The sequence below is a fragment of the Sitophilus oryzae genome, unplaced genomic scaffold, assembly GCF_002938485.1.
Source record: "Sitophilus oryzae breed Bouriz unplaced genomic scaffold, Soryzae_2.0 scaffold_1576_pilon_pilon, whole genome shotgun sequence".
NCBI classification, from domain to species: Eukaryota; Metazoa; Arthropoda; class Insecta; order Coleoptera; family Curculionidae; genus Sitophilus; species Sitophilus oryzae.
Genome location: NW_022146254.1, coordinates 5,008,603 through 5,027,223, shown reverse-complemented (window position 1 = coordinate 5,027,223; position 18,621 = coordinate 5,008,603). Strand labels below are relative to the sequence as shown.

The following is an 18,621-nucleotide window of genomic DNA, read 5'->3' as shown; positions in this document are numbered from 1 at the left end:
CATGAGCTTTTCTGTGACTGAAAAACCCGATACGTGATCTTATCTCTCTTCCGCACTCCGGACATTCGAGACAAAAGTTTTAAAATAGCCAAAATTTGTTTTTTTCGAAATATCTAGTAAGCCTTGAACTTCTCCGAAAAATCCGAAAGGCGCATATTTATGACCCCACAAAACTGCAATTCTTTCCCCATTTAACCGACTCTCTATCTCCAGTCTCCAGTAGTTTCTGAGATACCCTGCATAGAGAATATCGTAGGGAACTCACCCTGTGTGGTATTTAGAAACTAACTATTATTATTATTTGACTAGATTAATTTGATTAATAAGACTCGATTAATTTAATTTAAAATAAATTTGATCATATTTTTTTTTCGTATATTCTACTACCAGAAAACCAAAATTATATGATAATGCACTTTTCAACGAATTTGAAGGAAGATATAGTGTATCTATCACAATACTTAATAGAATTACTACAATTAGAAGAAAAACAAAAAGAGAAAATACCCAAATACCTTCACTTACTACTCATCTACAAAATAAACTAATATATACTCTTATAAAAACACTACACAACTACTTCTTGTATTCTTCACTGAAAAAATTATCAAACTTACTAATTAATCAAACAAAAAGAAAAAATAACCAAATTATCCCTTCATCTACTACTTAACTACAAAATAATAAACTATAAAAGCACTACTAAACTATTTGTGGTATTCTACACTAAACATTATAATTAAACTTAATAAAATTAATCTAATTTTACACTACAACCACTACAAAGAAATAAGAACATTTTTTAAAACATAGAAGAAACAGAACTTCGATACGTGCAACCAGTATTATAATAGATCAAGCGGACAAAGAATATAAAATACTTTAAAAATGTGCATTCAGAAAGAAAAAATATCTCGAAAATTATCTAAACAAACATTTTTTTTTCTTATCAGTGAAAAACATCGGCCTCGTCGGCCTTGCGGAATTTGTCGGGTATTTACAATGGTCGAATTGTATAATTACCAGCTTTTATAGCATATCTAATAGATAAAAAGTATCTGGTCGATTAGTAACCAATTGGCACAGTCCGAAAATTATCGATTTTTATTTTCTCTGTTTTTATTGGTCGCTTCAAAATTCGGAGTAACAAAAAATATTTTTCTGTAGTAAAAGACAATACGCCCCGCCATTTGGTGCTTTACATCCATAAACGTCTTAGGTTGAGCTACTTTAAAAATCCATATACTCGTACAAGGGTACTATCAAATTTTTGTATAAAAATAGGCCCTTTTTGGTTATCATTTCATTGTTTTGTAGGATTTTATAAGAATTTTACTATCCTATTGAATATACCTATCCTATAGCTTCTTATACCTATACCTTATTCATGGGCGCTGGAAGAATGAAATTTAGGGGGGGGGGGGACAAGGTAAAAATAAAAAAAAAATTGACATTTTTGGTAATCAATGGGAAAACTGGAAATCGTCCGATTTTCACCAAAATTGGTATACACCCTATTTTGAAGTCGCAGATTACGAATCTGAACTTTTTTTTTCTTGGCGGTCTCTTACCGTTTTTCAGAAAAACGGAAAATAATTTCAATATCGAATTTTTCTTAATTTCTGATATTTTTAAGGTTTTCTAGCACATATTTTGTTAGGTATTCAATAATCAATAATGTTTTTGCTATTTTCTGTTACTTTTTTAACCAATTCTATGCATAATAGAGGAAAATTTGTTAAAATAAATTTGTAAACAATCTGAAAATGTTAGATTATGGCTTTGTTCGGGTTCTTGTTATTACCGATTCTGAACCGTCCAAGAACTCTGCAGCGCATGCGCAAATGAAGTAATGTCTTCATATTTCCTTCTGCGCATACACATCACAGTTCTAGGACGGTTCAGAATCGGTAATAAGAGAAACCCGAAGTAAGTTTATGTCTTTCTGGCATTTAAAGCAACGTTGCCAATGTTAAACCTAAATTTAGCGTGTTTTTTTCGCTCATTCTGGAATTACGAAAGGCGGTCGCCAGAAGAACGGCTCCTTCCCATAACTGCTATTTTACCAACGAGATCTGACTATTTATACCCACGAAGTTGCACGAAAAAGTTTTGATTGCATTGGTTACAACTTCCATGCAGAGGGTGTTAATCTTTTGTTGTTATATTATTAGATTAACTAAGAAAAGATTAACCTCCTCCGCAAAGAAGTTAAAACCAATGCAATCAAAACTTTTCCGCGTAATTTTGTGGATATTGGTGTATATTTAATTATTGTTGATCTCATAATAGGTAATTTATTTAAATTCCGTAATCACCCGAAAAAATAGAAGATATGGCAACGTTGTAAATTTTCAAATTTCTAGATTAGGTCTAGAATATATTTGTCTCTCTTATTACATAGGAGAGAGAAAGAAGGATATATCAAATGTGAAACTTCCATCTGGTCTCAATTTTCTTTGCTATTTTGTTAAGAAAAGTGTTTTTCAGTAAAATGTTGGACACTTTTCTATCTCCAATCAAGTGTGGCTTTTAGATAAACTATAATATAATGAAAATATAGTGAAATTATTACTTTATAGGGCCGAAATAAAGAAAAATTCAAGGTTGAAATAATTTTCCGTTTTTCTGTAAAACGGTAAGAGACCGCCAAGAAAAAAATAGATTCGTAATCTACGACCTCAAAATAGTGTGTATACCAATTTTGGTGAAAATCGGACGATTTCCAGTTTTCCCAACAATTACCACATTTTTTATTATTTTACAGGTAACACCTAACAATTTCATAATAATGATTATTTTTTTTACAGATGGATGTAAGAAGATAGCTTTTATTTTTATTGTTTCAGTGATCCAGGGGGGGGGCAAATGCCCCCTCTTGCCCCCCCTGTCCGGCGCCCATGACCTTATTGATTAGGTATACAGGGTATTCCAAGATTCCGAAGACATAAAACTTACTAAGTATTGTTGGAATCAAAATAAATTCATTGGACCCAATTTACCTCTATACGTTCTTCGTTTGTCCGTTAGAGGGCTTCAAACTTAAAATAATACACCCATTTTTTAAGATACCTATTTTAAGAACCGTTATTCTGATTTGAATGAAATTCGGCGTCCCTATGTTTTGCTAAGTGCTTTAATATTTGATGCTCGCAAAAATCAAGAATAGAATAAGTATACGGGAGCCCTACATAAATTTTAGTATAAATATTTTCCAACTCCACCGACGACCGATTTTTATTTCGAAAATTGTCCTTTATTTATTTACTATTTACTATATATTTTTTCTAAATAAACATTTCTCCGAAGCAGACTTGATTGATGCCTAACGGACAAACGAAGTAATTTTTATCTCTATAAAAATTGTGTGCAATTAACTTATTTTGATTTTTGATACACCCTGTATTTTGCTACTTGGATCTTGAATTATAACTACCCACGATATACCGAATAGGTAACTCAAAATAATATTAGGTAACTCAAAAACAACATATTAAGGTATGAGAAACAAAGATTTAAACAGCCTTTCAAATAAGTGCTAAAAATAAGGCTTAAATAATAATTTAAATAAAAAATCCAGAAAATCGCTGTACTTCCGATCTGCCACATCCGGAATCGTCGACTTTGCAACAAACGCCCCGCCTATCGCCACGCCCATCCCACAATATCGCCCGTCGTTTTCTTCATAAACCGCTACAGGTTATAAGGCTAAAAACCCAGCGAAGGCGATAAAGGCGGCGATGTTGTCACATGCGCCTCTTTATCCTATAAGGCTTGACGCACACAGAAAGAGCAAAACCGTTTTACTCTATTTCTCTTTTTTTACTAAAACTGCTTTCATTTGATGCCTAATTTTTTTTAGGCTCATTTAGCAACAGTCAGACTGATCGACGTCGATCGTTAATATTCTTGCAATATTCTTATGTAATTAAATTTTCTCTTCACTATACTTTAATAGATTTATACTAGAGACAGTTTCTATATGTATACAGGGTGTTTCCAAAAACATGTGCCATCTCTCGTGGGGATATTTCTCATGTAAAAATAAGATTTATTTTTCATATCAACATAGGTCCGATTTTGCTTTGTTTCGTAGCTACAGTGTGTTAAAATCTTAATATTTTTTTGATTTGTTATAATTTTCTTCCAAGTACTTTTATTGTTTCGAATGAAATTTTTAGGGTAAAAGTTGCTATAAATGAGACATATTTTAAAGCTAAAAAAGTGTCGACTTAATCATCAGGGACGTGCATATGGGTTATCACTGGAATATTTTTCTAAAAAAAGCATGCACGCCACTGACTTTTTTTTCTCTTGCTAGCAAAATAGTGGTAGTTTAATGGCGATTAAAAGCGGTCTCTTTTATTTAATATTCCAGTGATAACCCATATGGATGTCCCTGATGAACTTTTTTAGTAGATATTAAAATATGCAGCATATATACATATATTAACTTTTAGGTACCCTTAAAATTTAGTTCGAATCACTAAAAGTACTTGGAAGAAGATTATAATAAATCGAAAAATTATATTAAGACTTTAACACCCTGTAGCTACGAAACAAAGCATTTCGGGAATCGGACCTATGTTGATATGAAAAATCATATTTTTACGTGAGGAATCTCCCCACGAGAGATGGCACATGTTTTTTGAAACACACTGTATAACATCTAAACATCTTTAACTAAATAGTATAGGATTGTAAGTAATTTAATGCAAATGTGAAACTTTAAAGAATGAAACAATACTTACATGTATAATAAAAATTTTTCTTTTCAAAATATTATATTGAATCAGCATTGCTTGTTTTAAAATATTATGCAAACGACGGGAATTGCAATTATTAGTTAAAAAATATATATTTTGAACAAATACCGAGTGCGTCTCAAAAGTGGCTCACCCTTATAACTTTGTTATTTTTTCAGTTAAAAAAAACGAGATTTGGTGTGTTAGTATATGACATAAATTAGGATTGATTGACGTATTCAATTGTTTTCGGTCTCTTCCTGTTTCGCCGGAAATGACTACAACTTTTGATTTTTAAATGGCACCCTCGGTATTTTTTAATTTATTCCATAGAAAATAACACTCCGAACAGAATGACATATCATATATGTCAATTTTTGACATTTTTGCATATGATTTATTTGAAATTTTATAACTTGCGGTTCGTAACGAAAAGTTGACTCAAAATATCAAGTGTGTGGTATCAAATTATTCGTAAGAAAATGCTTTTTTCAAATATGCTAATGAGCTACCCTCGTTTAATTTGAAAAAATTGAGATATGATTAAAAATACGATTTGAGCATTAGACGATCAAATCAGAACATTAGACGATCAAATCTATGACAAACAAAAGTTGACATATGTCATGTCATCCTATTCAGAATGTCATTTTCTATCAAATAAAGTAAAAAAATACCGAGGGTGCCATTTAAAAATCAAAAGTTGTAGTCATTTCCGGTGAAAAAGGAAGTGATCAAAAACAATTGGATACGCTAATCAATCCTAATTTATGTCTTATACTAACATACCAAATCTCGTTTTTTTATCTAAAAAAATAAAAAATTATAGGGGTGAGCCACTTTTGAGACGCACCTGGTAGGTAAGTTTCTATTATCACATTTATCCATTTGAATGTTTCATTTGGATTTTTTTTAGTGTTTAGTTAAAATAAGATAATTTCTTGATAATATGACAACATATGTAGTAGATTAAATTTATAAGAAAGACAACACAGTAAAGATCCGGTAGTTCACAACATTTAAGCAAAAAATAACTCTTTTTTTTTAATTTTCAAAGTAAAATAACTCGGTTATTTTCGATTTATTTGAAAAACGGTAAAGAGAAACTAAGCTTCTTTTATCGAGATCTTTATCCAGCCTTGAAAATATTTGCACTTATTTAAGACTCACTCTGTATAAATTTCAAAACGTAAGATTGTACAATAGAACTACGTTTCTTTTATCGAGATCTTCCAGCCTTGAAACTATTTGCACTTATTTAAGACTTACCCTGTATAAACTTCAAAATGTAAGATTGTACAATAGTAATCTTCATACCACCAAAGAAAATAGTTTAAATTTTCTTCTAGTTATTTTACAGGGTGAGCCAAATTCGACTCTTTTAAAGGGAAACAAAACATCCTTTTTTATAGGAGACAAGAACTAATATTGGTATCTGGAGCTCAATTTTTATCAAAAACATGATGGTGAAAACCGCACATCGATATCTGTTGTCGTTTATGATTTACGGGGTGTTTTTCAAAAATGTGCATTTTTAACAAATCGCTGTAACTTTTTTGCTGTGGAAAATTTTGTATTTTTGTGAAAACATTTCGGAAGCATCTTTTTATGTAGAATTTAATGGTTTAAGTATATTTTTTTTAAATTAATAATTTAAGAGTTATCAACAGAAAAATTGATTTTTTACTTGGGACACCCTCTATATTTTTAATTAAGTGAAAAGAACTTAAAATTACCTTTCCAAAAATATAGCACACTTGATATTTTGTTATAGTCCTCTTCGAAATACAGAATTTTTATAAGTTCGCCACTTTTAACTAGTAGGCTTTGAATCCCTTATTGATGATCTGCTCCTAATGGAACTCGAAAACAAATTTTTCCAGCAAGACGAGGCACCGCCTCACAAAGCTGAAGTTATCGGCAAATTTTTGAAGCCTATTTCGAGAGTAATTGAATAGCTAACCAAGATCCTAGCCGTTGGCCGTCGAGGCTGCCGGACTTAGTGCCTGTTCCTGTTATCCTTAGTGGATTTTTACCTTTGCGGAATAATAAAGAAAGGTTCTTATTTTTAAATTGCCCGTATAATCTAGACAAGAATTAGAAGTACTTAATGGTTATGCGAGAGAAATCTTTCACCCATACTGAGTTAATGAATTCGGCGAGAAATGTTCAAAAACGGCCCCGTCTGTCCATAAACAAAAGACGGTCGACATGTCGAACACCTGTAGCAAAATCTCATGTCTTGGTTTGCTATTAATTTTTATTGTTATTAGATATAGTTTAAAATGCGTTGATGTTGTTAAATATAGATTAAATTGTTATAAAATTCTGCATCTCTCATTGCAAATATTATTTTCGTTTTAATTGCTGCTCACAGCTAGACTTTTTTTGCATTACAGCCTGCGCCGTTCAAAGTCTACTCATTCAAAGTGGGCGAATTTTTAAAAACTCTATATCTTGAAGAGGAATCGAGCAAAATATCAAGTATATTATATTTTTGGAAAAGTAATTTTAAATTCTTTTCAATGAATTAAAAATATACAGGATGTATATACATATAAAAAAAATCATTTTTTTGTTTATAATTCTTAAATTATTAATTTTGAAAAAAACATACTTAAACCATTAAATTTTACGTAAAGGGTGCTTTGGAAATGTTTTCACAAAAATACAAAACTTTTCATAACAAAAAAGTTACAGCCATTTGTTAAAAATGCATATTTTTGAAAAATACCCCGTAACTACAGCCGTAACTCCGGAATGAAAACAGATATCGATGTGCGGTTTTCACCATCATGTTTTTTTTATAAAAATTGAGCTCCAGACACCGATATTACTTTTCGTCTATCTCCTATAGAAAAGGGCGTTTCTCTTTAAAATCGTTCAATTTGACCCACTCTGTAATGCATTTAACAGTTTTATATTGTATTTCTATATTTAAATATATTTTATTAGGCTGCTGATTTTCGATTATTAGTGCACCACAGCAACCGCAAATTGACCCTATTTGTTTGGTTTGCGGATTGTCAAAAAATACACTTGATTATTCTTTTAAAAGCCTCGGATCCGGTCAATAATAGTGCGGCCAATATTAGTTTAACCTTTTTAGAGATTATTCAAGTGAAATAGACAGACAGACAAACGACAAATAGTTTGAAAAAAGAAAAAAAATTGTCCGAACCAAGTCCAGAGTTGGTTGTGTACTCAGCGGCTTAAAGCGTATTACATATGGTGCTTTTCGTATTTTCTTCACTCTCCAAGTATGTTGGCAACCAGAGTCATTCATTAGTTTCATCCTCTGCATGTGTGATCTCATAATACTCTCATAAGTATACTAACTGCTTTGAGTATACGTCGACCATTTCTGCCAGCATTTAGAAGAGGACTCTTGTTCTGAGTTTAAATGGTCTTTTTTTCCAATTACAAAGGGCCGTCTTATGAGTATTTACCCAAGGAAAAGGATAAGCTACCCTTGGGCTTTCCTCAAATACTACAGCTACTGTTCCTTCAGCGGTCATTGACTCGTCTGAATTCCAGGTTAGTCTGTAGGTATACCAGGTACCAGGTAGTGAAGGAATCTGTTCATATTCCCCGATCCATTTTATTCACCTCGAATGGTTTGTGGTAGAGATAAAGAGGAGTTATTTTGTCCGATCTCATTTGAAGTAAAGGCCCCCCTATATAATCCCCCAGCTTTAAATGTCCTCTTTCTGTCTTATTCCCCAGAGACAACGCACTTTGTTGTTAATTCCATTCTTGCCTCCGCCTGGATCACTATGTGAAGAGGCGGAAGGTTCAGAAGCGTCTCCAGTGATGCTGTGGGCGTTGATTTCATCGCCCCTGTTATGCTCAGACAAGCAAATATTTGCTCTTGCTGAGGCTGAGCATTGTTGTTTGTTGCATTGCCTTAGGCCTTAGTCATGGATGCATTTGTTACTGAAGACCTCATCACTAGCCCAGTGTACACAATACTGAATGGTCTTGCTAATCCAGTCAAATGTTCTTCAAAATCCTGTCATATTTTACCTTACGAATGACGAAACTATTTTGGGTAGGGAGCCGGGACTTTGTTTCACTACAGGTCAACATATTCTGATATCCAAATAAAATCGTCAACTTGGTTGTATTTCCAAATAATTTCTTACAGCAGATATATTTTAGCACGCTGTCGTTTTTGGGTCCGTCAATTTTGATATATAATAAACTGTTTTCTATTCAATTCATCCCTGTTGAAAAATAGGACGTAGGATGGAGTTGCGCTTTAAGGGCCGAGTCTATATGATGAGACCTAAAACCTATACAATATGGTCTCAGTTCAATTTAAATAAGATATGTTACCTGATTTTTTCATACTTTAAGTTGAGATATTAGCTGTAATATCATTACAGCTAATATCTGTAGTAGTTGGTATCTTGTCATTTTAGTAGTCCGAATTTTTCCTTTTTATAATAGGCACAGCAGCTTTTGCAAACATTTTTTCGCTGGATTTATCATGGAAGTTCTGGTATCCGTCTTTACCTATTTTCATAAACCAACTTTTCGAGCTAATTTTACATTTCGAATGGCAACGCTGCAAGCGCGAGTACCTCCTCCCACTCCAGTATCGCAAGTCTCTTTACATCGACCGACCTCTTCCTATTTCGCTCTTTTTTCTTCGCACGCTGCACGCTATTCTCCCATCCTCGTCGCCCGATTGAATGGGAAGGTTAACAACAAATTCACCGTGTGTATCGGTCAGTCAGTCGGTCGTCGCAGTCGTTTAATGCAGTGCGTAAATATTTGTTCGATTTGACGTGACTTCCGCGCGTACAGGTGGCGTAATAAACTCGTGAAACTTTCGCGAAGTTTTCGAGCGATTTATCGAGTTTGTTGGAAGCAAAAACAGCTTAAGTGAGTGCATTGGAACTTTGAAAAATACTAGACATACGTATTGGATCGTGGCGATTTTACTTGACGTATTGGGTGAGTAAGAACAAGACCAGCTTGAGTTGCGCGCTTTTGATCGTGATTCATCTTGAGTCGCTTCGTTGCTTGTTTTATGCGGCGCGTGTTTGGATATGTGGCGGGTGTTGTTGGCGCGTGCTGAGCCCATTACGTGTGTGGTAACTTGTGGATGAAATGATGGATGGAAGGGGGAAGTGCTGAAATTGATAATAACTAGTTAATTTGGCCATGATTTGTTTAATTATTTCAGAAGTTTAAGATAAATGACAAGAATTTATTTTATTTTATTTATCTTATGTAGTGATGTAAAATTACCGGTAATTTATAAATCGGTAATATTACGGTAACATTGGTAATTTATAAAAAAAACTACTAAATAAACATTTTTTATTTCAAAACTGTAAAAACATTACAAAGAAAAAGACAAGAACGTTTTTGAAACTAGACAGAGTCAGAGTGACCATTGTTATAGTACGTAATAGAGTGGATAATGGCAAATCATCCTCAATCTCGTCATCTGATTCTTCTTTCTCTTGCGTTATTTGAGCCAAGTTTATTGCTTCGAAATCGACATCCTCTTCTTCTCTCATTTCTTTCTCAGCAACTTCTACCATTCTTGGATGTTCTCCATTTAGTAAATTATAATTATGGGCAATAAGTAAAAGTTTTTCCTAACCCTTTCTACGGTAAGTATGTCTTCTTGGCCGATGAACAAATCCATAAGCACTAAAGGTTCTTTCTGTTGCGGCTGTTGACGATGCTAAATTTAAAATGTCTACAGCCCACATATTTATTTTAGAGCTGGGCAAATGAAAAAAAGTAGAACGAAAAAAAATCAATATTTCCAATGTTACCGATCTTGCGGTAACCAAAATTACAGGTAATATTACCGCGGTAATATTACCCTTAACGTCACTAATCCTATGTAATTTTTGGAAACCAAATCCGTCGGCAAATTTAATACGATCTTGAACCCGATAAGAGTATCTACAAATATCAGTTAAATTCTTTTATATATTGTTAATTTGAGTCGAGTTTGGAAAATTATAACTTAAGTATACCAGAGGTTTTTAATATTTATTCATTTTCCAATCCTATAATACTGTATTAATATTATTTTTAGTATGCATAGAGCAGGTGTATCTTAACCAAATAAGTTATGAAGAAGAAGTACTTATATTCGAGGGATTACTGGTTAAACATCTTTTATTTCATTAAACAATTTATTTAATCAAATGGGTCATCTGACGAAAACTGCATATCAAAAACTTAAAAAATAGCGACAAAAAAGTCAGTTTCAATGAGTAATTTTCAATATGAAAATTAGCAGATTATCACGTATTTTTTAAAACATGAAATTAAGTTATATATTTTAGGGCAGTGTTGTCACTATTTAACGCAATTTCGGTAATTTTAGTTTAATTTGATTTTGAATGCGTATGCCAATATCTCTAGTTGTATTGAAAAGCAAAAAAAATACAAGGGTGAAACCATATCGATTTTACTTGTAAAGTGAAAAGTTTAAAATATTATCTTCTTGCTGATCATGGGCGCCGGAAGAATGAAATTAAGGGGGGGGGGGTCAAGGTAAAAATGAATAAAAATTGACATTTTTGGTAATTATTGGGAAAACTGGAAATCGTCCGATTTTCACCAAAATTGGTATACACCCTATTTTGAAGTCGTAGATTACGAATCTGAACTTTTTTCTTGGCGGTCTCTTACCGTTTTTCAGAAAAACGGAAAATAATTTCAATATCGAATTTTTCTTAATTTCTGATATTTTTAAGGTTTTCTAGCACATATTTTGTTAGGTATTCAATAATCAATAATGTTTTTGCTATTTTCTGTTACTTTTTTAACCAATTCTATGCATAATAGAGGAAAATTTGCTAAAATAAATTTGTAAACAATCTGAAGATGTTAGATTATAGCTTTGTTCGGGTTCTTGTTATTACCGATTCTGAACCGTCCAAGAACTCTGCAGCGCATGCGCAAATGAAATAATTTCTTCATATTTCCTTCTGCGCATACGCATCACAGTTCTAGGACGGTTCAGAATCGGTAATAAGAGAAACCGGAAGTAAGTTTATGTGTTTCTGGCATTTAAAGCAACGTTGCCAATGCTAAACCTAAATTTAGCGTGTTTTTTTCGCTCATTCTGCAATTACGAAAGGCGGTCGCCAGAAGAACGGCTCCTTCCCATAACTGCTATTTTACCAACTAGATCTGACTATTTATACCCACGAAGTTGCACGAAAGAGTTTTTATTGCATTGGTTACAACTTCCATGCAGAGGGTGTTAATCTTTTGTTGTTATATTATTAGTTGTTATTTGTTTATTAGTTGTATTTTGTTGTTATATTATTAGTCAATCCTTCCGCGTAATTTTGTGGATATAGGTGTATATTTAATTATTGTCGATCTCATAATAGGTAATTTATTTAAAATCCCTAATCACCCGAAAAAATAGAAGATATGGCAACGTTGTAAATTTTAAAATTTCTAGATTAGGTCTAGAATATATTTGTCTCTCTTATTACATAGGAGAGAAAAGAAGGATATATCAAATGTCAAACTTCCATCTGGTCTCAATTATCTTTGCTATTTTGTTAAGAAAAGTGTTTTTCAGTAAAATGTTGGACACTTTTCTATCCCCAATCAAGTGTGGCTTTTAGATAAACTATAATATAATGAAAATATAGTGAAATTATTACTTTATAGGGCCGAAATTAAGAAAAATTCAATGTTGAAATAATTTTCCGTTTTTCTGAAAAACGGTAAGAGACCGCCAAGAAAAAAAAAAGTTCGTAATCTACGACCTCAAAATAGTGTGTATACCAATTTTGGTGAAAATCGGACGATTTCCAGTTTTCCTAATAATTACCACATTTTTTATTATTTTACAGGTAACACCTAACAATTTCATAATAATGATTATTTTTTTTACAGATGGATGTAAGAAGATAGCTTTTATTTTTATTGTTTCAGTGATTCAGGGGGGGCAAATGCCCCCTCTTGCCCCCCCTGTCTGACGCCCATGTTGCTGATATAATTTCTGTAAACACATTTATTTAAGAAGACGCTGTTTATATAAATAAATGTTTTGATCTGTATTTTATTATAGTTAGTTTTACAATTCTTTTTATGCAATATTTAGTTTATATTATATTTTATACTAAATTAACTAAATAATAATCGTCAATCACGACATTTTTCAGAAGAAACGATTAAACATAGATCGATCTTTTTTAATTTGTTTTCTTGTTAAAACGGAAGAGACGACATTCTTAAGAAATTTTGAGATTTCAAGGACGTCTATGCAACATTGACATGTCTTCGCAACATTTTTTCACTATATAACAAGATAATAACTAAATTACAGCCCCGAATCTAAGGGGGCCTGCCCCGGGCGCCAGTGTCAGGGGGCGCCAAAATCATAATATAATTATGGTTGAAAATCCAAAAAATTGCCCCACAAAGCGCCTAGTATGCACCTTACGTCCTTCTATCAAGTATTCATTTAATTTTAAAACGTCCAGTTAGTTTTTGAACACATTCTAAAGTTTCATTCAGAACCTCCCTATTAGTGAAATAAATTGTCTGTTTCAATTATTACACTTTATACTTTTTAGTTTACGATCATTCACAATGTTTGAAAAGCACAATTAAAATTAATAGAATATTCTAGCAACAGCTTGCGGTAGTCAGTTGTATATAAAGAAAGCCAAATACCGTATGATCGAATAAAAACGGCGTCCAGTTGGCTTGGAAATGACGATCGATGACATTTCCCATATAAATTTACATATAAAATGACTGCGATCTTCATTTCATAGCCATCGCTGACGCCGTTTTTATTCGATCATACGGTATTTAGCTTATAAAACAATAAACTTCTGATTTCTAACCACAATTTCTCTTGACGCATGCTAATCAAAAGCCAAAACGACATTTCCCTCAAATTTTGAAGTATAATTATTGGAAAAGTCAAAAGTTTGTTTACTTTTTCTACTAATTGAAAATGACTACCACAAATTTAGACGTTCTGAATGCTTACATTGAAATTAATGGAACAAACTTCTACGCTAATTGAAACCACTAATTTATTCCACTAATTCGGAGGTTCTGAATGAAGCTTAAGGGCCCATTCTGTCCCGTTTACGAAAAATGCCTACCTATATCTAGATATTTGTAAGTTTTTAAATTAATTTATTGCAAACGCTGGAGAGAGGGGGCGCTACTATCAATTTTTTGCCCCGGTTCAAAAAAATTGTAGATCCGGGGCTGCTAAACTAACAGAAACATTATTAAAATTAATAGATACTATTATAATGTTTTCTTTCCATTTCTAGTTATGGATTTATTTTGACATTTTACAGTTTTTTTTCTTATTTAGGGGTACATTTAACTTTATCAGACCTTTTGTAGATTCTTGTTTTGAATTTAATCTATATACTGGCGCATCGAAGGTATTTTCTTTGTGGAATTTACAATTATTATACAGAGTATACTGACGAGGTTAAATTTTTCGCGGAAACGGAGATCGTTGATCAGAAATCTCAGCCAGATCTCGGATTTATGTTTCTTTTTTGGGCGTGCAAAACCTTTAAAAACAATTATTGTAACGCGACCTACTACTACTATACTAATGCCGTTACTCGCTGACGAGTATTTGACACGTATCAGAAGATGGTTACGCGTTTTCTTTCATGATCTTTTCTGTGACTGAAATGCCCGATACGTGATGTTAACTCTCTTCCGCACTCCGGACAATCAAAAATCTCATTGCTTTGTTGCCTCTTTATTTTTTGGTGGTCGCTGATAATTCAGTTTACAATTCTTCTCCATTGCGTTCTAATGTGCGCTGCATGCTTCTTCCCACTCATTTTGCATGTTTATCCCCTTTAAGTTTTCGTGGAAAATATCCTTGTACCTTTTTAGGGGGTTTTCTTGCATTCTGCATATGTGACCAGCCCATCTTAAGCGGGATTTTGTAATCATGACTTCAACGCTTTTGCAACTACCCTTTTCAAGGGCCCATACTTATGAGACATGGTTGAACCATTCGATTTTTAAGAGTTGTCTAAGGTGTCTCTGTTGCAACTTGTTTAACGCGTTCATGTGTCGGCGGTACGGCATTGGCACCCAGGTTTCGCTTCCATATAACATGGTGGGGATTATTATTACTCGGTACACTGCACGTTTTTGTGCGCAAGTCATGATTGTAGAAAACCCTGTCTTTTAATTTCCATAATGCTCTTGAGGCGCTGCTAATCCTGGGCTGAATTTCAGAGTCGATATTGGCCTTTTCCGAAATCAAACTGCCGAAGTTACTGCCTGGCACTGGTACATGGTTTACCAAGTACCAGTTCCAGTAGGTACTGGACACCTCGCAGCAACATTCCGGATTCCGGAAAAAAAATAAGAGTCTTTTACGCTGTACTGTTCGGGTCGTTCTCAGCGTAAGCGGCGGAAGGAAATATATATTATATTTCAGAAATCTGCGTAGGCTTAGCCAGATCCTGTCGTGTTAAGCCACACCCAAAATTCCAAACACACGTGCTTAAGGCTTGATTAAGGTTTGCATAGCTTCAGCATTTGCCATAAAATAGCGAGCAATAGTTACAAAACCATATAAATTATATATCATTATAATTACAAAACTTCAATCTATTTCCGTATTGTAACGGAATTTTAAATTATGTATGTCTTTATTTTCCAGAAAATTTAGTCCAAACATTTGGTTGATGTTTGACCATCAAAATCTTAAAAATAAAGAAGTTATCTAAAAATGTGCCACAATACGGAATACGGATATAGTATAATTCTTTATCTTTAATTTCCTTCATTTGTGTAAAAATACCTAGCCAGTTTGACATAAAACGTTAAATGCCGAACGCTTATTTTGCTACTTTTTCGGACTAGTGAAATGGACTCTTAAGTGAAGAACAAGAATCCGAGACTTCCACAAGCAGAAATGACAATAAAGTTCAAAAAACTACTGAAAATGAAGTTTGTCCATAAATTAATTTAGTGAATTGTTCAAACTGCGACGTTAAAATTAAAATGCATCAATTTTTTTTCCAAAGCAAATGAATATGACGATGAAGATAGAGATAAATAAAAAAAAAGTAAAAATAATATTTGTTTAAAGTGCCATTGTTAGTGGGAATATTATTCTGTGAATTACTGTAAAAAAATAATAAACATTTAAATAAGAATTTCAATTCGATCGTAGAAAAATTGTTGCGTGCAACATGTGCAAAAAGATATTTGTTGCACTCAGCTTGAACTATTTTATATTGCTAATCACGTCGCAAAAATTAATATTTTTGTGACGTTTGAAAAAAAAGTATATTTTCTTAAATTACTGTATGTGATTTTAAATTATCACTCAATTTCTTCTGTTTTGTTACAGGTGCTAGATCTGAAATGACTACGTCCCATCTGGTCTAATGTCCACGTTCTCTCCAGCAATTCCCCAGCTTTTGCTCATCCTCTAAACATCTAACTTATATCTTCAAAATTCCCACCTATCGTTTCCTAATGCATCCGCCTCTCCAAGGCTGTAACATCTCAGAAGAAGCCTGGCCGAGGGCGACCATGTGCGACCAAGTCCCGAGCTACACTTCGTATCCAAACTATCAGGAATTCATTAACGAGATTTCGAGAAATGTGAGGACCGAGAATCACAGCCAGGACGTGGTGGACACAGCTAGCCCTTATATTTATTGCTCCAAGTTGCCGGAGCACTGGCGTTCTAACAAAACGCTGCCTCACCCATTCAAAGTGATCTCGGCTACCGATGTGGTGGACGGTACCAAAGTGGTGGTGCAGGCCGGTAATGACGAGAACGATTGTGCGGAAATGAAGAATTTCTGTTCGAGTATGAAGAATAATGTGGCGCAGTTCAACGATCTGAGGTTCGTGGGTAGAAGTGGAAGAGGTGAGTTACGTTACTTTAATAGTTTGGTAATTCTATAACTTTTAATTTATTTTTGTTCGTTAATTTTTTATTTCAGTTATCCATTTAGTCCTCTATCCTGTAGGTACTATCTTTTCTATGGTATTATTTCATAATTGTGGCCAGGATATCTATTGATCTCTTCCTGTGTATTTTAGCTTCCCATACCTCTCTTACTGTATTTTTATTCCAAGACCCCATACCACTGACACTCACATTCTTAAATTTTATATCGAATCGAGTCAGTTATTAGTTTTTCTTTTATGAAACTATTGGGGGAACCAATGGGCACCTACCCCAGTATCCTTCAGGCAGAAATTTACGCTATCGAAAGATGCGCCCAATTTATCTTAGATAGGAACTATCGAAAACAAGTCAAGTAGCACTAAACGCGATCAACTCAGTAACCATCAATTCGAAGTTGGTCAAAGAATGTCTAGAGAAGCTCAACAAATTAGGCAAAGAAAATAAAGCCCTACTCTGGATAGGCACCCAGAGTTAGGAGGGAGGGAGCAGGCGCTCACCAAGGGATAGAAAGCAATGAAAAAGCAAATGATCTAGCTAGAAAAGGAGCGAACACTCCACTAACTGGACCAGAACCGTTCTGTTTTCCAAACGGGAACCAATTGAAAGCGGAACTGAAGAATCTGGAAGACTCTATCCGTAACTTAGAATGGGTGTCCTCCAACGGTCTAAGACACTCAAAAAAGTTCCTCAGAACTTACGACCGAGAGAAATCAAAGATTTTCCTTGAGATAAGTAAAAAAAATCTTCGGATTGTCACGGTGTTTCTAACAGGACACTGTCTCCTCAACGAACACCTCAGTAGGCTGAAGCTGAGAAACAACGGTGAATGCAGATTCTGTGGGGAAAGTGGGGAAACACCAGAACACCTTATCACTGAGTGATCGAATTGATTTCTTGAATTGATTTCTAAGGTTCGTGACGCTTTCAAGTAGTTTTTCCAGACCTTTGGGCGAGATTTAAAATAGTACTTTCTAAAAATATTATTTTGTACATTTCTAATGTGGCTTTAATATATTTGTCTTCATCGACTTCTCTTTTCTAATTGGATGTTAATATAATGTTCAACCGAGCGTTCAACGGTTTCTGTAATCGACGTACCTAGATTTTAAAGCTAACCGAGCAACGTAACTAGAAAACCAATGCGTAGGGTTTATTCTTTTTAATGTTCTATATCTAGATCTAGGTTTTGAACATCTCCTTTCTAAAGTATCTTCCATCTTCCATGTACTCGTACAAAATCAAAAGAGTTTCTTATTTCAGAGGCATTTCGTACACTGCCATTTGCGACTAAATTGAGATTCTTAGCACGACGATTTTTTTTTATGTGGTAAGAAGTAATAAACAAAAATAAAGTTTCATAATCCAATGTTCATTAATTAGAATAATGAGAAAATAAACATATGTGTAGTTGTAGCAAATTTTTACTCTTTGGCTGTAGTTTGTCTTTTACAGTACACAAATTGTTTAATATGAATTTGTAAGTTCCGTCGAACACGTTTTAACACCGGTAGTTACGTCAGTATTTTTCTTTATTTCTTGTCTTAAAACTGTTTTTAGTTGCCTGATACAAGCCAAGCGTATTGCCAATTTTTCCTAATTGATCTCAGACTCTCCATCTACTGTGCAGTTGACTTCCAGCTATTTATGCGAGTTTACTTGTTCCAAATTGGTGTGAATTATCCCTCTTCATATTCATTTGCTTTGGAAAAAATTGGATTAAACTATACATATAGAATACTGTTAAACATTTAAATTTAAAAAAAAAATGAATTTAAAAATGGTTAATAAGTTTACTGTTTGTTAGCCAGTTCATACTTATATTATGAAAAAAATAATCACAGTATCATGTCACATTTATAAAGTGCATAGTGATGTTTTAATTATCATAATATTTCAGCACTAAAAATTAAAACAAGGTGTACCGGTTTGCCTACCTTA

General features: G+C 33.5%; 1 protein-coding gene across 2 annotated transcripts in view; it reads left to right on the top strand.

The window, feature by feature from the left end:
• The first annotated feature begins 9,503 nt into the window (after positions 1-9,503).
• Positions 9,504-18,621, top strand: part of LOC115879254 (runt-related transcription factor 3-like) — a 274,009-nt gene continuing 264,891 nt past the window's right edge. For both annotated transcript variants that reach the window (XM_030895965.1, XM_030895964.1), the window contains exons 1-2: positions 9,504-9,707; positions 16,111-16,638. In XM_030895965.1, coding sequence (XP_030751825.1) covers positions 16,239-16,638 — 400 coding nt within the window. In that variant the 5' untranslated portion in view covers positions 9,504-9,707; positions 16,111-16,238. The remainder of the gene's footprint in view (positions 9,708-16,110; positions 16,639-18,621) is intronic.